Source organism: Nylanderia fulva, unplaced genomic scaffold, assembly GCF_048542155.1.
Source record: "Nylanderia fulva isolate GAGA-0341 unplaced genomic scaffold, ASM4854215v1 Scaffold11, whole genome shotgun sequence".
Classification (NCBI taxonomy): Eukaryota; Metazoa; Arthropoda; class Insecta; order Hymenoptera; family Formicidae; genus Nylanderia; species Nylanderia fulva.
Genome location: NW_028189302.1, coordinates 2,401,258 through 2,425,440, shown reverse-complemented (window position 1 = coordinate 2,425,440; position 24,183 = coordinate 2,401,258). Strand labels below are relative to the sequence as shown.

Sequence of the window (24,183 nt, the reverse complement as noted above, 5' to 3'; positions counted from 1 at the left end):
TCTAATTTTTCACTCTCTCTTTTCTTATGCTCAAAATATGTGTAATGGAGATTAAAATGTCTTTCTTTGAACGCGTAACGAAATTTAAATGCAAATTTGCAAAAACGAAATTTTAATCGAGATACTAGATTGTTGAAGTATAAAACATGTTTATTAAAATTCTCGTTTTAAAATATATAAGCATAAGAAATAGAATTTAATCAAGTCGTTTATTAAATGATATTGTCAATTTTAATTATGATGTAATTGTAAATTAAAATAATTATTTGACGGTATCGAGGATCATAACTATTGATAATTCTCTCAGTTTTAATATTCCATAAAATTTCTAATAGTATATAGAAAAATTGATGGTATTTGAAAATTTTATTTCAATTAATATCTGAAAGAGATAATTACACGACAAAAACATTCTTACATATATCTGTACAATAAAGTCAAATTATTCAGCGATATATCTACTTTATAATATCGCATTGTACTTTTATAGCAACCAAATTTTTCTCAACTTTTTTCATTGGGAGCTTTATTCGACGACTTATTTTACGAGTATGTAAAAATAATTTTTGCTACTTTTGTAAGATACAATTATTGAAATTTACAAAAAGAAAGCTCGCCCAACGTGGGGCTCGAACCCACGACCCTGAGATTAAGAGTCTCATGCTCTACCGACTGAGCTAGCCGGGCTGCTGAGAGCCCGATGCACCTCGCTAGTTTTCAGTCTGAAGCTGGATACAGTAAGAAATGTAATCTCTTTTTTTCGTTACAGGATAGAGGACTTCCAGTACCAGTGCCGGCTTTCGATGGACCTAGTGCCTTCGTTCCTCTCTCGGAGGTGAGTCTGCCGCATGCATGTCAATTGCTTTTGTAGACCGGTATGTCAACATGTGCTTACAACTGTCAAAATTGACGTTGATTGAAATTAAGCAAAGTTTGGAAGAACTTACGAGGCTTCTGCGTCTTTTTAATTATGATTTTAAAAGAAAGAGACAATTCAATCAAATCACAATGTTGGTTATAATTTGCGGGTGTTTTTATATAACACTTTGCATTTTGTGGGACGTAATCTTGAACAATTTTATCATCGATGCAGTATTACGATTATTTTATACAATAGCACAATTTTTGCAATTTAATAACGTACAAAGTAGAATATATTTTGAGATAAATGGAGATAAATGAAGATAAATATGTATATTAAATGCAATGATAAGGACTATTCATAATATAATCGATCACTTTTTATTCGCAAGGATAAATGTCACATTCGTGACAAACAAAATGTCATCATCGTATTTATAAAGTAATACAGTTTGAAATACTCCATTTTTTTGATTATGATATTTATCTCGTAATAACATGAGATGTTTTTTTTTGAAATCACAATTGAGATAGGTATATGAACATCATGAAAATGGACCAATTCGCATAAATGCGCGATCGATGATGCGTTAAAATGGACGCGTGCGACTTTCTTTTTCTTATTTTTATATATATATTTTTTATTTTTTTTTGTCTAGAGATCGGCACGGATAGCTAAATTATTTTACTCGCGGTCGTGGTCACAAAAAGTAGGACATGAAAAACGAATCGGTTAACGTTGCCGCGAAATCTGGGCCATCGCATTGGCGCCAACAGTGTCGATGATCTCGCCAGCTGATTGGCAATGGTCGGTAATGAGTCAATCTTGACGATTGGTTCACGTTATACCGGGTGTCAAGTCGGTCCATGCTTACTTGTCCCTCGATGACCTCTAATTTACTTTAATCAAACGTGAGTGTTGTGACTCTATCTCTGGCTGAAATATACTATATTTCTTATTACGTTGCTATCTATAAAGGAAACTGCATTGCCGATTGAGTAAATGTACATGGATCTTATTGGATAAAGTTTAAAAATAATTTTAACAAAATCTGTCATTACAAGTGTTAACAATTACGTGGGGGTTAATATTGTAATTAATACTGAATATTTTAATTTTGTCTAATTTTTTTTCACATATTTTTGACCAATTGTATTTATTGGAATAATATTAAATTATAATATTTTTTCTCTTTCATTATCTTATTCTTCGCATTTATTTAAATTTTTACATTTTATCAATATAGGATAGAAAAGGATATTTTGATTACGGTGTCGATTTACAGATGGCGCCATTGATCAAGTTATCGCACGATTCGAAAGCTTGTAATTAGCGCGACTATTAACGTCGTTCGATATATGAGCTTGTATGCAAATAATGAATGAATTTCCCCTGTGTTAAAAGTCACAAAGGAAATGCAGTTTTCAATATAACCCAAAGAGCTTTAATTAATTGTCTAATTATCATCAATGTCAATTATTAATTATATGGATTAGTAATGTTGTTTCGTCGCTATGAATTTTAATATAATTTAATAATAATAATATTACTCGAATCGCACATTTCGTGCTCGAGAATCGCTGATGCAATGTGCAGCAGCGAATTGCATATATTAACGAGAAACTAATTTTGTACTGCAATTTATTTTGATTAATACGCGAGTTTATATCGCGATCTTTACGCCAAAAGTGCTCATAATTTAGCGATTTGCGTTATTATCAAATATTACGTCCCGCATTAATTTGCGGATTATAATTTTGAATTCTTTTACGCAAAGTAAGTAATACACGCTATCGTCCTCGGTCGAGATAAGATTACTTACTCGTGTCGCCGCACGTTTTCGTAATACGAGGGTAAAATGTATTTGCTCGAATTATCGTAAAAACGTGCGTCGAGCTCGTAGTAATTATCCTCAATGGTATTATATAATGTAGTTATCACAGTATACATTTTGCTTCGTTATGTAATAAGAGAACATAGATATGTTGCCATTCATAAATAAGTTTAATCACCTCACACTACAAAAATTGGTTGATTTGACGAAATCATTCAACTAAATATTATTTTGTTAATTGAACATATAGAAATATTTAAAATAAATATAACATATTAAATCTAATAAATTTAATATATTTAACTAAAATACTAATATATGTTCAAGTAATTAAATAGTAATTTAGTTGAACGATTTAGTCAAGTTAATAATTTTTTTAGTGTATGTATCTCAGAATTAAAACAAAAAAAGAATGTTTTAGAAAATACGGTATGCAACATTAAATTTCCATTCTATTAATCTTTCCTCAATATAAAGGAAACGTACTGTGAATTTACGTATTTTTTCTAGAAGAAAAATTATTTTACGTCAGTAATTTTTATGATTTATTATAAAGTGATTATAAAATATTTATCTAGTGAAACTGTGCACCTCTATTATAATACACGGCAAGGTAAGTGTAAACAAGTGTATACTTTTTTTTACAAATAAATCGCACACTATGGCTTTAATCGGGCGCATTATTCGCAATACTTTAAAATAAAACGAGGAATATAGATTTTTTCATCATATTAGATAAAATATTATCTTCTTCGCGCAATATGATTATAAAAAACATAGCATAAAAAAAGCTAAAAGAATAGGTTGAAAATTTAATACATATATATAGGCTCTCTCAGAAACAAGAGATCGTAATAGCGATTATTTTAATAACGACACTTTGCAATCTTTCAAGTTAAGCGGTTAAACGCTAAAGAACCAGCTCATGTACTTCGGTACTTTAGATAAGCTTGCTGTATAAAATTTTGTCGATATATACCTGTTTGATGTATCGCTTATTGATTCGTCTGTCATCTTTATATTATCCTTAACGTGCCTTCGACGTCAACGAAGTTGATGATCGATCATCGAGAACTCGAATAGGCCCGATGATGCATCATCGGGATCGTTGATTTTTATCATTATGTCTTTAGCTCCGTGCAAGATCTCTTATATTGTGTAGGCGATATTACGCATACGATTTATTTCTCATCTGAATAATATCACATTTTCGTGACATCATGCTGGATATCCTTGAATGCAAGCGAAACTAGATACGTATTTACGGAAAAGAATTTTTTTGCACATTCCACGTAATAATTGTAGAACGATTTTATAACGCGTTGATTACAAACATAATAATTATGTAAAAAAAACCGCGTCATGTTGTGTGCAATTTTTTTATATAATTTTACAACTTATGGATTATATTTCTCTCTCTCTCTCTCTCTCTCTCTTTCCGGTTTTTTCTATAAAATATTTTATTGTCTAATTTTATTGGGCCGAACGCTTTTATTGGATTATACGAAAGTATATCTTCTCTTCTATAACTATCTCACGTCCTCGATCAATTTCCAAAGGATATTATCGAACGTTCTACTTTGCGGTAGTTCTCCAGGTATCGGATGGAAACCGGCGTCAGAGATATCGAGAGGGAGAATAGTTGGTATGAGAACGAAGTTTTACTTCATCTGCTCGAAACCGCTGGCTCTCGAATCCGCTATTTCTCGAAATCAAATTCGAAACGATCTCCGAATTTCTATTACGCGATGGCCAATTTTCACGACATCTGTTGTATACTAGGACGTGGAAAAATCGTAGAAACATGTTTACGACGAAAAATGAAACGCGATAGAAAGAGCACTTTATTATGCATGTATACGAAGAAAGGGACTTGAAAACTCGCGGGAATCTTGATCGAGTCAATTGGATATTGTTCCCTAGGTCAAGCGATTACGAATGGTTCATATACGTGCTTCATACACAGACTTCATCGGGGAACGCGAATTGAATCTTCGATATTTCATATTTGCCTCTTTGCGCTTTTTTCAAAATGATAATTTCGTGTCGCGCAATTTCGCTGATAACGCACTTGGGATCTGTTTTTACTTTATATATTATATATATATATATATATATTTTATTTTTAGTTATTTTATTTATTAATTAAATTTTTATTTTATTAATTTATTTTATTTTATTTATTTTATTAATTTTATTATATATATACTTCATATTTTTTACTTTTATATATATATATTTTTTATTTTTAGTTATTTTATTTATTAATTAATTTTTTATTTTATTAATTTATTTTATTTAATTTATTTTATTAATTTTATTATATATATACTTCATATTTTTTACTCTATATTTTATTTTATTCTAGAATAAAAATCGGTTGCTTTTACATTTTTATATAGATACACGGAGAGAATTTTCTCTTAGAATTTACCCTGAAAATCATGATAATCGCAGGGCAGTATTGGATTTTTAAGAATTTTATGAGTTCCTCTGATTAAAAATATTTACCACAAAAAAAAATATTAATATATACACAGTAAATTTTATGTACATAGTAAAATTAATCGAAAATTTTTTATATCTTATTGTGGTAGATATTGGTATTTTTTATTGTGGCAAATATTAATTAGAAAAATTGTTATAAAATTCTTCCAATACCATATTATAAATTCTAAGAGAAAATTTTATTTGTGTACGAAGGATAAAATGACGAAAGATTTTATAGTTATAGAGATGAGACTTTCGGTATGAGAGACATATTAATCTCCACGATACTTCATTATAGCGCATCGAAGTTGAAAATTTATTCGAAATTAGATCCCGTGTTTTATCACGTTCCACTTTGTATTTCTCCGCAAACATTTTCCCTCTTCGTAAGGAATAAAGTACTTTATTAATTGCGTATTGGAGCGCGGAATTTTGCTCGCTTAACCCTTAAAGCGCAGCAGTAAAGGGCATAGTGCACGATTTACTCCGGTTAATGACGTTAATTAGCGCCTAAACCGCGGTGCCATTTCGACATCTCGTGTATGAAAGCGCGAGATATCAAAGCGAAGTAATCAGGAGACGGCACTAATTTCAGAAATCGTTAATACCATATTAAGATAACGATTAGAGCGAGTATTCTAAGTGTCTCTTTCAATGTCTAATCGTTATTAATATAAGCACGAATGTTAATTGAAGTAATAACGTTTTCTCACACGAGGAGGAGAAAAAAAAAAGATTACACCGATTAGAGCGCGGTCGGAAAAAAAAGTGGTCACTTTATCTCATGACCCCTTGTCTCTCTCTCTCTGTGACGTCGCGCCTTCATCTATATATGATTATACGGGTCGTTGACATCTCGCCCCGTCTTCTTTAATGCGCCAATTGTCGTCGTCGGTGCTTGCGTGCGTTTATCAATTCGACGTAATGACTCCTATGAATAGAAGGTAGCAATTGCTTTAATTTCGCGGCCGGTGTTTCGAAAGATATCTCGCGGAAAAGGCTCCAACTCCGACGACGAATGCGATAATAATTCGTCCTGTCTTCGCATTTATTCGCGAATCGCACGTGTCTCGAGTTCATTCATGGTTGGAAAATTTGTGTTTTCTGCGTCTCACTGAGAAAATAATTTATTTTATTCGAATAAGTATTTATTTCAATACTGTCTAATAAATCATTTATTTGAAATTAATATATATTGATTTGATAGGAAAAATATTTGTTTGATATAAGAAAATTTGTTTTAAAACAAATAAATATTTATTTGTTTCAAATAAATGATTCATTTGTGGCAGTATTGAACTAAATATGTATTGATTTAGTCATTTTTTTCAGTGTGGTTAAAAACGGTAAACCCGTTGAAATTTTTGTGTTAAATATTTAACACATTTGTGTGTTAAGTTTACATATTGGTTGTTGTGTTTTGAACTGAAATGTTAAATTATTAAAACAACTGAGAAAAGATGTAAAAATAATGTGCATCTATTTTTAATTATACAGAATAAATATGTTCTGTTTTGTTTTAGCGACAAGATTTATCTGTTAAAAATAATAGAAAAAATGTAAATTTTTTATTTTAACATATTTTACATAAACTGTGTTAATTTTACATGAAATTTATTACTCAAAGTTTTACATTTATTTTGTGTGAAAATAAACGCAGTATTCTCCATTTAATATATCCATATTAAGTTAAATTAACACAAAAATTTCTGTGGATTGTTTGGGATATGTGAGAGAAATCTGTTAAATTTAACACAAATTTTTTAACTGTGATTCATAAAAGGTGATAAAATTAAAACTTGGTGTTTTCTTTTTTTTTCTTTAAAATGTAAAACTATTTTTCGTATATAAACACACACACACATATATATATATATGTGTGTATTTAAATTAAAATTGCGTTTTGATGTAGTAGTACGATGTGCGTTGCTCTCTGCGCTTAATTATGTTACATTTAGTTACGAAACCAATAAACCGTCATCAAAGCAAATTTCCATGGCAACGATGAAATGCCGTTGCGAAATTCGCGAAACTGTAATTCATTCGCAACAACTGCAAATGACAATTCAAGTCGCGGCAAATTGCGGCGCATTATAATCTTCGCTCTCTACGCGTATATAATCAAAAGTTACAATTCATTCGGTTTTTTTTTTTCGCACTCTCTCTCTACGGAATTGCCATCGTATCTTCCTGTATTTTTTTTTGTTTTCTGTTTTTTCAATGGTTAGAGAAGAAAAAGTTTTTCCGCGGTAACTCGGTCACGCAGGGGAGAGATAGCTTCGAATTTTTACAGCCAACAAAAGTGCATAATATAAAGTTTCCGTCTTCCGAGAGATATAAGGATATTAAATAAAGGTATACTAATTTACATAAATTTGTATAAAATTTTTTTTTTTTATTGAGACGAGATTTTTTTTCCGAGATAAATGCGATCGAGCGTGAATTCTACGCGCAAAATAACAATTAATATTACGACTTTATTAATCGAGCGATAAAAAAAATATAGTCGCATATGATATACGTCGCAGGAAGAAATAGCGTCACGCGGAAGATAATTCGTAATGTACGTAAACAAAATGTACGTGCACAATGTGGGAAGACTCCGGAGCTTAGTATGGGTGGGCCACTAACGAAGTTTGAAATATTCAACGACATTTATGCAGTGCGATGCTCTCTTTCTCTCGTACGGGGCACGCTATGCAAGCTTTCTCTGGCTGGTAATTTTATTAAAAAAAAAAAAAAAAAAAAAAAAAAATTATTACCGTACTCTCTCGGGGCAGCAGCATGATTTATCAAAGGTGTAACGGTGCTGGTACGCCGTGTAACGCAATTATACACGCGTGTTTATCGGAACGCCGACGCACGTATAATGATTCTCTCTCTCTCTCTCTCTCTCTCGGTCTTCATTTTTCGCTGCCAACGATATCATTGACGCGAAATAGATGCACGCGCGAGAGATAACGCGGGAGAAAGAGCCGTCAGATGGAATAGAGAGATTTTTCATGTAAATCCCACTCTATTTTACGCAGTCCACGCTCCGGACTCGGGAAGGCAAATAAATATCCGCCGCATAGTCGGAATACCTATGGAAATATTGCCTCAGAAATATGTTTGGGAGCGAATTGAAAATGAGCGGGACATTTGATACAAGTCTCCTTCTATATATATATATATATATATTTTATATTCATTTCGCGAGAAACGCAATTGCATTAATTTTTCATTTAGAATTAACTCCGATCGATTAAATTTCCTCCGTATCGCGGATGGGAAAGAACCGAGCTTATTATAATTCAGATATTGCTGAACGATGCGTGTCGTAACTTTATCTACCATGAAAAGTGTTTTACTCATTGTACGTGTATATGAAAGAAATATATAAATTATGCATGCTTGATATAAAAAATAGCTTACAAGTCACTGACACAATAAGAAATGTCTTTTTTTTTGACGTTTGACAGATAAGAATATTTGACCCGATCGATTTATAAGAGATGTTTTTTTTTTCAACTGTAACTCTTATCGCAGGATTACACCTTATCGAGGTTTCATGGCATTATCGGGTTTGATTAGCAAATATTTGGAGGATATTATCAAGATTGAAGAATCGCACGCGCTCACAATCTTTCGAATGATATTATCTCTTGTAACCGCGTTGATTATCTTTCTCGCTCCGCGAGAGAAGCCGCTTTCGTTCCTTGGATTACCGTCGTAAGGAGAGAATATATACCTTTCGCAATCTCTTCCCACTGTGGTTTAACTGCTACATCTTTGGGTCGATAGAAATGTCGATACAGTCGCTAGTAATATACGGCGTCGGTGTAGGTCGAGATAGCGAATGGCTTTTACGTTTTCCTGCCCGATTGCTCCTCTTATAATTCTTTCGGTTTCCAAAGTAATTACAGTTTGGAGCAAACATTCTTTCAATTTGTAGAAGATCAAATATACGTAACGTATGATAGCTGGATTTTTATCAGAATTATTTTTGGCTGAAACGACTCAGATACATTTAAATTTGACAACGAATTTTTATTATTCAAAACGATTGTATGAGATTATATATTTTTCACGACGGAAATTTAATTCCTTTGTTTTACATTTCAATTTTATTAAATAACTGAGGAAACTAAAAATCTCTATTTTTAATTTAAATAATTTAATGTTTTTCGCTGAAAAAAAATTTGTTAACTAGGCTAAACCTTTCAACTAAATATTTTTTTGTTAATTGAACGTGTAAAAATATTTAAATTAGATAACAGATATTAAATCTGACAAAACGTATATTTGACTTAAATACTAATATGTGTTCAATTAACAAAATAGTGTTTAAATAACTTAATTTCTTTTCCACTTGTCATTTTAGTCAAAAAATTAATGAAGATATATTGTATATTTTGAAGATTTGAAATATAGTTTCTGCTTTACGAGAATAATTAATGGTATTTATAATTAATTAATAATTAATGTACATTTTACATGCATGCATGTATTAATAATTAATGATAATTAATTCAACGAGCTAGTGATAAAGTTTGACACGATAGGGGTTTTATTGACTCTTTCGTTCCCAGAGATATTTCTTTCCTCGGATTGTCAGTTACTAAGAGTATCATTGCTCTCCTTTGTTGGGAATAGAGTTTCATTCGCGTATCGATGTTTGCTGTTATACTTTCTGTGGGTGGTCGAGACATGAGCTAAAACATGAGTTCTCTTTATATAGAACGGCATTGTTCGAGCTCTGATTTCCGTCCCGATGACAAACACAAGCGTCGATTTACACTGGGCTCAATTCAGAACAGGCTCGATTGGTCGAAGTCCGACACGCCTCTGATATTACGACACTTTTGTCTTGAATTATCGCTACAACATTATCGCCTTGATTGACGTAGCTCTTGTTTGTTCAGCTTATCATTTCGTACTTTATCATAGTGTTTCTTCCGAAATTATTCATGATTAGTTTTTTGAACTGACGTTAAGATTTATGCGGTAAAATTTTTCTGTAGCCGAAATTCAAGTTTGATACAGTTAAGCAAATTTTTGCTTCGAGACATTTGTCCTACGTTATTACATTTTCTTGCCATTTTCCTATAAAGAAAATTCACATTATTCACAATTCTTCTTATAATATTTCTTTATTTTTAATATCTTATTTATAAAGCATTTATTATGCTGAAAAGAAGAATTTGTGCGTGCAATTGAAATATATAACTTTACTTAAATATAACAAACATTTTTATCAGAATTTGAACTTTTGTTGTTACTTATAAAATATGTAACTTAAACCTATAAATACATTTCAGTTATTTCTCATAGCTATTTTATATCTTCTTATGAAACTCATGCTTTAAATACATGGAATGCCATAGTTTCACAAGTTCACTCATTATTAAAATAACTTGTCTGAGAATTAAAAACAAATCGAATATTTGTGGCAATAATCATGAGGAGAGCTGATTGATCAGCTGTATTAACGCTGAATCTGAAACAAAGTAAATTAATAATTTATTTTAATTAAAAATTTTAATCTAAAAGAATTATTTTTTTAGATTGTTCCATGAAAACAATTTAATTCGTATTTATAATTAAGGCAATAGGCAATAAATATTAAATTATTTAATATTCTATATAAGAACTAATATAGGTATTGGATGTACAAATAATAATCGTGTATAAATATTGCTAATATAAAAATTAGAAGGAATAATGTATATTTATATACAAGTATTTTTTTCAAATAAGTTTTTAACATTTTTCCATTTTTTTAATTTTAAGCAAATATGTGTTTAATATGCTTGTTTTGTTAAATAATCCACCACCATTGCTTTATACATTAAACAATATATACCGAGCAATCTTCTCCTTTGCATTATTTCACGGCGACCTTATCTTTAGGGCATGTTAATAAAGAAGAAGAAGATAAAGGTAAACGGAGGACTAAGACCTTTACGCAAATAATGGAAAAAAAATATTCGTATTGCCGCTCGAACGATAACACGCTATCGTAAAAATTGCCGTCGTACTATTCCTGGACAAAATCGAGTTCAAAGCGAGTGGCCTCTTTAAAACGAATCACGGATATTGCTTCTATCCGGTGTACATCGTTTCTTCCATCTCTCTGTTTCTCTTTTTTCCAGTCTCTCTCTTTTCATATGATAATTGATTTTTCTCGTTCAATTTTACCCAACGTTTATCATTCGGAATGTTTGTGAAAATAGTTTCTTATCTTTGACCAAGATATATGGGTACTGCGTATTTATGTAACGACGCAAATTACACTCACAAAGAGATCTAAAAATCATATTATTACTTGGATTGAATAGAGGCTCTGTTATGATTTCCTGTGTACAATTGAATCCATATTTATACAATTGAATTTGTATTATTACCCATCGCCATTTCGAATTCATTTTTAGACCCAATATTGATTCATTTTTTAAAATTTTTATATCTTCATAAATTTTCATTCGAACTACAAGTGTGTCCGCGAAACGATGTAAAGAGAAAATACATCATTTTATGAAAAAAAAATAAACAGAATGAGTGTAGAACAAAATATACATGCAAGAATGGACAAATATCTCGGAGGGTTTATTTTCATACTTGTTCCACCATAAAACATGACTCATTAATTACTGCTAAAATCTAATTAAATAGTGAATAGCAAAAACAGCAAAAGCATTTTTATTTTTCTGAATTTCAAAGTTAAAACAATGTATCTTTTGTATCTCACAGGTTTCTCTTTAAAAATTATAGTCTAATCAATTTATACTGATTGCGAAATTTTTTATCAACGACACATTTTTTTTTGTAATATTTGCAGCTGACATTTATTTCTTACATTAAGATTCTATGCTTTTTTTAAATATGAAACGTCTACATTTCAAGAAATGTGTCATATAAATTACTGTTGAGAGAATAAATGTTGTGAGCTTGTGAAGTTAAACGGAATCTGATGTTTGATGATAGTAATAAGAAAGACAAACATAGAGGATGTCATATATGACGTAAACATCGTTGCCTCGAGTAATGTATTTTATTTGTTTGTTTACTTCTCAATCGTGGCTTCTATCTTATAGCGTTTTATTAAAATGTAGAAATTTAAAATTTTGAAAGCATCTTCATATCTCTGTAGATAAACTGACACAATATATTCTTTTTTTGCTTTTCTTTAAATTAATCGCCTATACTTTTTATTCCATGATTATATCATCGATTGCAGTTTTTTATACTAGTAATAAATATATTGAAATTGGACATCGATCCTTTCTTTAAATAAAATTTTTTAAATAATTGCGTGATTTGAAATATATAATTTGTACACTTGTAATTTCAAGTTGAAATGACCCTTTTCGATGATTTTTACGGTTTATTATTTTCTTGTTTTTTTTTACGTATATAAAAACAATTTTTTTATTAACTTTCTAAATTTTATAGCTACTACATAATCAAGATAGGTTTTTATTAATTTTATTTTTATAAATATACAATTTTTTAAGTGCTACTTTTTAAACAATTTTTAACACGAATATAATTATAAAAATATAAGTTTTATCTCGCCTCTCTCTCTCCTCTAATTTTATATAAAATTTGATCTTCCTGGATGCATATTTCAGGATTCCAAAATATATGCTTTTTTATGCTTTTATTAAATAAAATTAATTAATTTGAAATCGGCGGATATCGGAAATATGAATTAATATGCATACACATTATTTTTCATATTCAATTTTTATATTTTATTTGATGAAATTTTCGAAGCATTTATGCGATTTCTGTGTATAGAGTTCTTCAAATTTAAAACTTAATTACGACAAGAGGTATCCCCTACAATTTTATATTTATACACTCATTTTTTACATATGTTTATCTGTATATTCTTTATGTTAACTGTAAAATTTTATGAATACTTTTGGAAAATAACTGCCGAGGACTCATTGAATTTATAGCTCTTATGTTAGCGATATATTTACTATCCTCTATGACTGTAAAGAAATATGTTTTCTTCAAAATTTTATTACTAGAGTGGTCTTGAGCTCGATAAGCTTTTACGTTTTGTTTTTTTTTCGACGCATTGAACGTTTATCGTACAGTTCTCTTGAATCGTTCAATGTCTCATGTCACATTAACATATATATGCTTTTGTTTGTAATTCAATGGAGCGATTCTCATTATAGATATTACTTCATTGTTGACACGTGGTTTTCGTCGAAAGGAAAAGATTTTAACTATTCGTTTCTGACTTGTTATTTAATTATTTTACATATGTGTTTTTGTTATATGTTTTTAAGTTTTTTTTAAGATAAACCTTTGTCTAATAAATTGTTGAGAAAATTGCAAATAATTTAATATGCGGTAGATTGACTGGATTGTTAGGCTTTTCTGAACTTTTCGATTTTTCTGTAGACTCGTGTATATCGTTTTCAACTATAAATCTACTACCACAAAAATCTTTTTTATCTAATATACTTTTTGTTGCTATATTTTTTTTGGCACCGAAACAATCTTATACAGAACGCGTGACAGCGTATATTAATCATTTCTTATTGCTAGTAATTATACGAAAATATGGGGCTTGGGAGTAAAACATATATAAATGCTTACAAAAATTGATGTGTGTGTATATGTGTATTAAAAATGTAAGTGTAACGCAAACATTTTAACAAAAAAGTCAATGAATCTAATGCAAGCATATTTCTTATCTTTATCTTGTATATTTTTTCTATAAATGTAATTAACATAATTAAATATGATTCATAATATTAATATTAATATTTCACTTCTTTTTTCGGATTTTATTGAAATATTTTATTTATAAATGTCAGATAAATCTCATTTTTAAGAACTCTGAACTTTGAACTTCAAGCAAATAGGAGGATCCATCATTAAGTAATTAATTTTTTACCACGCACAAAATCGAAATTTCTCTGTCCCCTGCGCTTTCTCGTAGCCTTAAAAAAAAAAAAAAAACTTTTGACAGTTCAAAAAAATTCGGGAATTCGTAGATAAGATAGGTCTTTGTCTATATAATATATTTTTATCCATTTATCGATACAATGTTTATTATAAATTATGAGTCACTATAGTACATAGATTGATGCTTTGATGTGTACTTTTGCCGCGCCGCCGACTCGTGGACCAATCGACGCGCATCTCGGTCGATCCGGAATGCAATCGCAACTGACGTATTTGGCAGACGCGCGCAGTCGGCCGGCTGGTCTGGTGGCGACTCCGTTCACGAGCGGCACTTTAGTCTCGCACGCCGTCGAGGCAGGACGTGCTCCGTTCTACGGCCGGGTTATAACGCTATTGTGCATGCCAGAGTTGCACGCGCCAAGTGTATGTAACGACACTTCCTCCGCATGAGAACGTGTTTCGATGCTCGATGGCAGATTGCAACGTCAAAGTGCATCGCGACGCATCGTCGATCTTATCTATCGCTTAGAGGATCATTCGAAACGACACGTGGCGAGAGAGATCGCGATTTTTCGACGGTTCACAAAGGTGAGTGGAAAAAAAATTAGGACGCGCGCGACGTGTTTCTTTACGTGCGAATTTGAAAGAATCGGGGACGCGCGGTTCTACAAATATAATTAGCGCGACTATTTTGCGCGCGTAAAAAATAATTTCACTCGCGCTTTTCAAACAATTGGAAATGATGCATTATTTTCTTGAATAATGTACACTGAAAAACAAAATTGGTTAACTCGACTAAACCTTTCAACTAAATTACTGTTTTGTTAAATCAACATATATATATATAATAGTATTTACGTAAAATATGCGTTTTGTTATATAAATTTAATATGTTATATTTAATTTAAATATTTGTATATGATTCAACTAACAAAATAATATTTAGTTGAAAGGCTTAGTCAAGAAATTTTTTTCAGTGTATTATATTTATTAAATAAATAATGAGTATTGAGAATGCGTCAACTTTTAAATGCCTCTTAAATAAATAATTCTCATTTGAATGAGCAACATTAAGGCCCGTTTATTTCATTTACGTATAAACTGTCGCAATAAATAACTAATTATCATAATAAACGGGTGTGATTTATTTACGGCATTCACTCCATTAAGAACATTATGTGCGCGTGAATGTTATGTTTATTTATACGAATAACTGAATAAGCCGAGCGCGTATGAAATGATCTATGACGAGAGTCGTTACAATGGCTTGTTGGATGCGATTGCGTGTTAAAATAAAAGTGCGATAGAGAAAATGCGCGGCGCGCTCCGATTTCGCGTCGCATGGCGCGATTTATTTTTCTGGGTCAACCGGCGAGGTACGAGCTCTCGTGTGTTTTGGCGATGTGCTTCTAAGAGAGAAAAGACCTCTCTTGCGAGAAAATTTAAAACACTAAACTTCACCTGATAATATCGCGATAATTATCGCACCGGTATTACCTTCGTGTTCGATCGCAATCGTGACAAATGATAAATTATTTTCTCGAGGGATATATCGATTGATATCTTAATTGTTACTGTTAAATGAGATAAAAATGTTAAAAATGTATAGCATTTTATTTATCTTTCTTCTTTAAGTGTAACGAGAAATTGTATGTGATTGTATGTGTAATATGTTTTATATGTATATAGCTGTATATTATTGCCATATTTGAAAATTTGAACGTCTCTGAAATTAAATTGATCGAGGTAAAATTTATACGAAATTTAATCGACAGAATTTTGTCAACCTATCTAAAAATCTAATTTGTTAATTAAATATTTAATATAGATATAATAGGCTTTAAATTTTGATCCTAAACTGTTTTGCAATTAGTCCAGCAATTTAATCTTCTACATATACGGTAAAGTTTAAATTCAAATTAAATTGTTATTTGTGACTTTCTATTTGTTTTTGTTGTATCATTTTTTCATATATATCTGGTTCTCAACAAAAAAAATTGGATCTGAATCACGGAATTATATAATTATTCCAAATTATTATTGTATTAAAACCATGTGAATTTTAATAAGTAAATATTTTTTAATTATTCTTTATTTATTCCAAAAAACGGAGAAACATTGAATATAAAAAATTAAAATTTGTATAAAGCGAAATTTAAGATTATGTGCGATTTTCCCGTTTACTCTTACGCAAAATCTTATTTGTTAATATATGTATATGAGCCAAAATCTACATGTAACTGTTTACTTAAATTAATCGTTATGGGAGGTTTGTTTTCGGTACATTCCGTGGATTGTTATCTCGCGCACTTAGACGTTTCTGAAATGCTAATATCGACTATTCAACGGTTCGTCCTTGTAAGCAACGGTAAGTGACGACCCTTGTCGCCTATGTAAATGCATATCCGGGCTTTATACAACGTCGTCGCGTAAATTTGCGATTAAACACGCGCGTTTCAAATCGGGCCAAATGTGTTCTCGGAAGAAATTTCACGGTATGTTGCGTAGAAATAAAAAAGGGCGTCGAACTGTAATAAAGAAGTAGTATGCATCACACTATCATTTTTTTATATCTACTTTATATTTTTATTATAATTTTTTAATAAAGTATTCTATGTACTTATAGATTAATCTGAATATATAAAATCTCTATAAAAATGTTCAGCGCACACATACGCAGACTAACAGGCATTAAATAATTATTATTGAAAAACATTTTTATTAACTAAATTTTAGGCAAATACATTCATAAAAAAAAGTTTTTTTCATATTCATTTTATGTACATTTAACTCACGCAATTTAAATTTATAAGTTAGCTATGTACATAGATATGTTAAAGATAGAAAATTGCAAAAAATTATGAGCTTTGATATTTATGTGAATGAAAAATCCGTTCTAAGTTAAATAAAGAATTTGCTATCAAGCGTTAGTATAATAATAAAACATTCTGAATAATTAAACGGCAGTCATTTTACATTTAAAAACGTATCACTTACGAAAACAGTGACTATGTATTTGCATAATTAATTTTTTTAAACAATACAGCAATAATTGTTATACAAATGAAATATGGAATAGCGGAGGAAAAAATCTTTGGATTTATATTTTAGGTTGAAAAAATGTCTCTAAAAGATTCAAAGAATTTGACACAAAATACACATATACACACACACACATATATATATACAAGAGTAATAACGTGCGACTATTCAGAATTCTTGTGTAATTGTACGAGCAGATGGTTTAATCTAAATGTTTGTCGAGTCAGGTGACGCTTGATGAAAATTGAGGCATGAAGCCCATAACTCGAGATTAAACGTGGAAAATGCGGAGGTAGCTTTTGGTAAATCAATATTTACAATTACTTATTTTCCACATCATTGTTATTAAAATCATATTCAATTTATGCCAATATAATTATATTAACATATATAGTATAATACTTAGGAAGAAAATGTAAGAGTTAGGTAACTATTCTGCAATTTCGCTAATTGATTTCGAGACTATTCGGAATATAAATGTAGTTTAATTAAGCAATTGACTTTCAAGGAGTTTATTCAATTAATTGAAAAACTATTCAGACGATGCTCGAAGCTTCGACGAAAAGACGACGAGTCAAAAGGTATATTTATATATATTCTTATGGCGCAATTTGTTTAATAACTGTCTATTTCAAAGCACAGCTTGGCTTCGTCCCATTTGCCTAATGAATTCTGAAAGTAAATTGAATTGTTTTTTTTTCGCGATCTATTTCTGAGGTTTTGTACGTCGGATATTTCAATGCTTACAGTACTTTGTAGTTTATCTGTTGAATAATTTAGCTTTGACGTCACTAAGCTTTACGAGTATTCTTTTTAAGTTACACGCGCAGTGATCATATACAATTTCATGTAGAATTCGAAAAAAAAGAAAAAACCTCTTTGAAAAAAAACAGTGACTCGCATATGTTATTTTATTGTAGACATGAAAAAAAGAAAAAAGGTAAGCATACGAATATAATTAAAATAAAGTCTATATTTGTGTTTTATATAATATACATATATATGTATTATTTGAAATAATTTGTTTTACATAATTTTATTTTGCATATTACATTTTCAGATTTGTCGTTATGTATATTTTTTATCAATTGGACAAAACAATCTGCGCTTTCCACGTCTCTTTTTTTCCGTTGTTAAAATATTTGTAGATGTTACGTAACTCTCATCAGTATCATTCGCACTTTGCACGAAATCCGAGTAAATACAAAATGTGCGAGGCGCGGCTTTTTTTTACCGAGGCCACATTTCTTGTTGAAAGTGCCGGCGAAAGAATGACTTGCCTTTTTTTTACGAGTATGCACACCTCGAATTCATTCGTCCGTCGCGGAATCTGTGTACTTTCCGCTCGTTTAACAATTATACGCGTAATCATGCGCCGTCGCGAATTGATCGCGTTTACTCGGGACATTAACTCGACGAGTTTCGTTGCAGCGGAGCATTTTCATTATTATTTATATTTATCAGCGCTACAGTTATCGCGATAAATTCGAGGGGATTGATTCACCTTTTGAATTTCAGTTGATGTGACGCTGCGCATAATTTTCTGGTATGTGTATCGAGCATCAAAAGATGCTGAAAGGTAACAAATTTTAATTTTTTTAATAATAACATTAAAATTATTGAATATTAGCACTAAATGCTGGATCAACATTTTTTCCTCTTCTCTCTGGAAGAGAGAGATTACGATTCCGTTCGTGTAAAAAAAATCCTCTCTTATCATCACGTACCTTCACTCGCACAAAACGGCACGTCGTGTGTTCGCGTCTCACGAAGGATATCTATTTTTCCGTCCATCTGTAAAAACGGAAAATTCCGGACGCGCGCGAGGGACGTTCCTTTTTTAGCGGGACCGTACAGATTTTTGCTACGGGATAAGGGACAATGGATGGCGGATAAAAAGGGTCACGGGAAGGCCAAATCCGTCAGATGTCCGAATGATCGACTCGACCATTATATAAAACCGGGGAATAACAAGGCGTGTTTGTTCAGTTTGCGCTTCCGATGGTCGTCATTCTTCCAGATTTTTTTTCCTCATTTTACATGCAGTGCGATGGCGTAATCAGGAACATTAAGACTCCCCCACTCAGGAATCAGTGATTAAGAAATTTAAATACTTAGCGTAATCTTTCTCGTAAGAATTTAAATATATTTTTTCGCGAATTTTTTAATGCGCGAAATTTTTTTACCTATTACTATATAAACCAAAAATACAAGTTACCTCGACAAATAATTCTCTCGAATGAAAATTCCGTTGGAATAAAAACGGCTTAAAATTACGCGAAATTCTCTCTCTTTTACACGTGACTGTGCCGTCACGTCGCAGTTTTTCATTCGCATTTCTCGGACGTGACGTCAGGGTCTGGTATTTTTTTCCCCAGTGTTTTTCATTCGCCGTTGTACATTCCGCGCGCGGAAACGCCGTCGCCGTCTCCCGTTCCGCGTTTTTCCGAACGTTTCCGGAACGTCATAACGTCAATGACCGCGCGCGCACCGAGATTTGCCAGTTCGCGGAACAAAAGGTACAAAGCCTTTGCGAATGCCATGATTCGCCCGCCGCGAGCTTTTTCGCGTCCAGCGAAATGCTGGAATTCAATGCGTACGCGAATTCACGCACACATGAAGGACACGGAGTGCCGAGGGAATCGTTACTTTCCGAAAAAAACCATTCTTTCGCGTCTTTTTGTTTATAACTATTCTCTGTCTCTCGCTCGCCGAAGAGGGAATTGTGATTTTTATGGAAGGAGCATACACTGAACAAAAAATTGTTAACTGACTAAATATTATTTTGTTAACTGAACCTATAAAAATATTTAAATTAAATATAACATATTAAACAAATTTAACAAAACGTATGTTTGACTTAAATACTAATATATGTTGCTTTAACAAAATAGTAATTTAGTTGAAAGGTTTAGTCAAGTTAACACATTTTTTTTTAAGTGTAATTGCTAGACATTAATTGCTTACAATTTCAGTGCATTTTAGTCCTACACGGAATTTTCTTTTAGAATTTACTCCGAAAATATCATGGTAATCGTGGGACAATATGGTATTGGAAGAATTTTATGAGTTTCTCTCTGATTAATATTTACAATAAAAAATATTAATATGTGCATAGTAAAATTAATCGAACATTTTTTATATCTTATTGTGGTAGATATTAATATTTTTTATTGTGGTAAATATTAATTAGAAGAACTCGGTTACCATGATTTTCAGAGTAAATTCTAATAGAAAATTCTCTCTGCGTAATTAATCAATAATTGAAATCAATTATTCATCGTGTGTGTAATCGGGATTAATTTAATCGATTTTTGAAATTAGTATATCTGACAGGTGAATATATTGTAATGCGATATTACAGAAAAACTTCCGTAATAAAGAGAATCAAATGATCACATTTCAATGTAATATTAATTTCAAAAATTGATTCGATTACTTTGCTTCGATTAATTCTACATTGATTAACGATTAATATCATTAATCGATTAAATTAATTTCAATTACACGATAGATTAATTTCAATTATTGATTAACGGATTACTTTAGTCGACTATAATTTTAATCGCAATTAATGTCCAACACTGGCATCAATTTACTGCTGCTGCATCGAGTATTTTTTTTTTAAATTTCGTACACGATTAATATCCGGAAACAGATAATGTCGAAAAAATTTTGTGCGAGTCTGCAGACGCGAGAAGGCAAGAGGACAAGAAGAGGCCTTTTTTCCCGCCATTTACTAAATTGAAATGTGCCTGCTCTCGTTTCTTTTCTACCTTCTAGAACTAAGAGTGCTCGGTGACATTAAACTTGCCACTGTAAATCGAGCGCGGTGGAATAATCATCTACCTCTCTTTCCACGAGATATCTTACACCAATCCGGTTTCCCGACTGGGAAATGCGAGCGAAAATGTCTTTCGTCACGTGTACGATTATCGGAGTTCTCATTTTCGCTCTGGATTCAGAAATATCCAGAGAGATAATAAGTGCGCGAGTACTTAATAAATCTCGAGCTATCTCGTCGTCAAGTGTCTCTTTTGTTCGATAATTGTTCTCTTTTATCGTCCATCGAAAGAAATGTAAATCTTTACACAACGCACGCTTATCGCTCTTATTTAATATATTTTTATCTAAGAATTTTTCGGCACACTTGTGTATGCATATACAGGATGTCACATAAAAAATATACAAGTAGATCTCGATATTTGGAGACGATTTTTCCTCAGCAAAAATATCGAGAAGAGTCAGCATTTTTTTCTTCATAACTAAACCTTAAATTCAAATTTTATTAAAAAATAAACTCTACTTGAAAAATTAAACGGAGATATTATTTGGAGAATGTGGTTTTGTCAATATTTTATTTCCACAAAACTTAGTTTGCGGGAAATCCTTTATTTTCAATATTGCTTATAACTCGAAAATTATTGATGCCTGAATATTTTTGCTGAGGATAAATTGTCTCCAAACAACAGGATCAGGGTGTCTTCAGGGAAATCTGGAAAATCGGGCATTCTCACGAAATTTTACTATTTATCTGGATTTTTTCACATTATTCTACATTTGTCTCAATAATTTGCAATTTTTTATTAAATAAATATAAGCCAGCACGCTAATTTTTTGTGTTAAAAATCAATTCATCTACAGCGTGTTCGTTAATTTATATTTTCAGCGTCGTGTTATTTGATTTCAATGTGTTTGATAGAGACAAAACTAACAAATTTGATATAATATAAATAAAAAAGTTAATTATGTTTGTTCGATTATCATAATGCAGATTGTGATAATTGATTAAAATTTTTGTTTGAACTTTCGAACCTTTTCATTGTTGACAAAAATATCTCAAGGATTTCATGATTTAATTGATTTATCATGCAAATTATATATTTGGAAAAAATAATAGTCAGGGAAAAAATAAATTTCTGGTCTTGGAAAATCTGAAAAAGTCAGGGAATTTTTGTCATTGAGTCTACTGGACATCCTGAAAACCTACTTGTATATTTTCGGTGTGATACCTTATGCCAGACACTCTGTACATCTGTGTGCGGTCGTGAGTAACGGGAAGGTCGATGGCGATTGAGGTTATTACTTTTTAACGAGCTTCTCTTCATCTCTCCTACATATTAGCATAGCTGTGAATAGCACGTGCCATTTCCGCCGTGATAGAAACGATGGTGGTTCTCGGCATGGATGTCAGAGAAATCACAAAGAGAAAGAAAGAACTGTCATCCGCGACGATGTACAATTGTATGATCGATGAATGAATGCGATGCTTGCTTAGCCAGACGTAATCAATGAGTGTCTTTAATGGGGACCGCACTTTTTGCAAAAATTCCCAAGTATTCGGAGAAAGTAGTACCACTTACAGCTCGAAAGTACCGTCCTAGAATGCAACGGGAAGTGGTATAGTCTATCTATCAAGTTGAAAGATTTTGCCGAGAAGTTTATTAACGCATCTCGTTCTCTTTGGACTTTGCTCCTGCACTTTGCTCGATGTTGTGTGGATCTCTTTATTCGACTCTCTTTGAACTCTCGCGATGCGCAGTGTTGTGCTTAGATGATTTTAAAATTAGCTAGATAAAGGTGAGAAAAATATATAATTTATCTTATGTTAGATGAAGATGATTTTGTTAGTTTGAAATATATCTGGATAAAGATAAAATTATATGGCGATTTATCTAGATAATTTTTAAGACTGCTTATGTGTAAACGCAATTATAAAAAAATTATAAAAGGGATATAAAAATATATGTATTCATATTTTTATTTATAAATTTTTATCGTTTACTACTTAAGTTCTATTATTTAAGTATTTTTATGTGCTACGATTCTAAACCAAAATTATCTGAAAATTATTTTCTTTATAATTTTCTATCTCTTTACTAAGAGAAAAGATAATACTTTTTTTTTATTCAAGATGTTGTAGATGTAGATAATATATATTTTTATTATTTATATAAAGATAAGATGACGCCAAAATTTCATCTAGATGATCAGCTATATAATTTTATTTAAATAACAGCAAACACTGTATATGTGTGATAGCCTGACGCATCTTCTTTTTTCCCTGAAATGCTTGAATTTATTTCTAACAAAATATAATGTGAATAGTTTAATTTCAAGAAAATAGGATGGTATTCTCAACAATTCTCTTTACATTGTTATCTGATATTTATCTCTCGCGAGCGATAACGATCTTTTTGTAAAGAAATTCCGGTTTTGTTACCGGTGTGATCTCGTAACTTCTCCAACCAATCTTCCGATAACGCGACAAAGCATTGTTTACAGCGTTGTTTTCTAGGTGTGAATTTCGAAGCGAAATTCCCGGGTTGATTTTCGAGTCCGCGTAATTTGTCTTATAATTGAATGAATGCACACTGAAAAAAATTTATTGAATTCGAACAAGTATATTTATTTCAATACTGCCTAATGAATTATTTATTTGAAGCTAATAATATTGATTTGATATGAAAAATATTTATTTGATATAAGAAAATCTTGTATAAAACAAATAAAATATTTATTTCAAATAAATGATTTATTTAGGAGTATTCAAATAAATATTCATTAATTTAGTCATTTTTTTCAGTGCACGATTCCATCTTTATTGAGATTAAAATAACTTTGAGAAGTCGCGCGTTTAAACTCGTTTCTGCTTGAAAATTTAATCAGATATTTTCGAATGTCTGCGATAGTCGAGAAGGATCCATTTGGAGCTTCGTTTTAAGAACAACGCGTCTAAAAATTTTATATATATACCGTGTGGAGCGCGAATGATACTTTTAATAAATAATATCTTCTGCACGTCGAAGTTCCCTTTAAGAATAAGGACAATTTCCTATGAAAGAATAATAAAGTGGAGTGTGCTCCGAAATTATTCGTGAAAATTGATCAGTCTGGTCTGAATTCTATTTCATCGAGTATTTCTTTTAGCAATTCTTTCAAGCTAAAAATTTTATTTTCCTATATTTTGTATCTTATTATTTATAGTTTAGTGAATATTAAATATCGGCTGACATAGAATAAATTTTGTCATTGATTTTCT

General features: G+C 31.1%; 1 protein-coding gene and 1 non-coding gene across 2 annotated transcripts in view; one reads left to right on the top strand and one right to left on the bottom strand.

The window, feature by feature from the left end:
* Sesn (Sestrin) overlaps nucleotides 1-24,183 on the top strand; it is a 231,895-nt gene that overhangs the window by 36,060 nt on the left and 171,652 nt on the right. The window contains exon 4 of the mRNA XM_085486251.1: nucleotides 770-835. Coding sequence (XP_085342377.1) covers nucleotides 770-835 — 66 coding nt within the window. The remainder of the gene's footprint in view (nucleotides 1-769; nucleotides 836-24,183) is intronic.
* Nucleotides 615-687, bottom strand: TRNAK-CUU (transfer RNA lysine (anticodon CUU)). Its single transcript has one exon. It is a non-coding gene; the product is annotated as a tRNA-Lys (tRNA).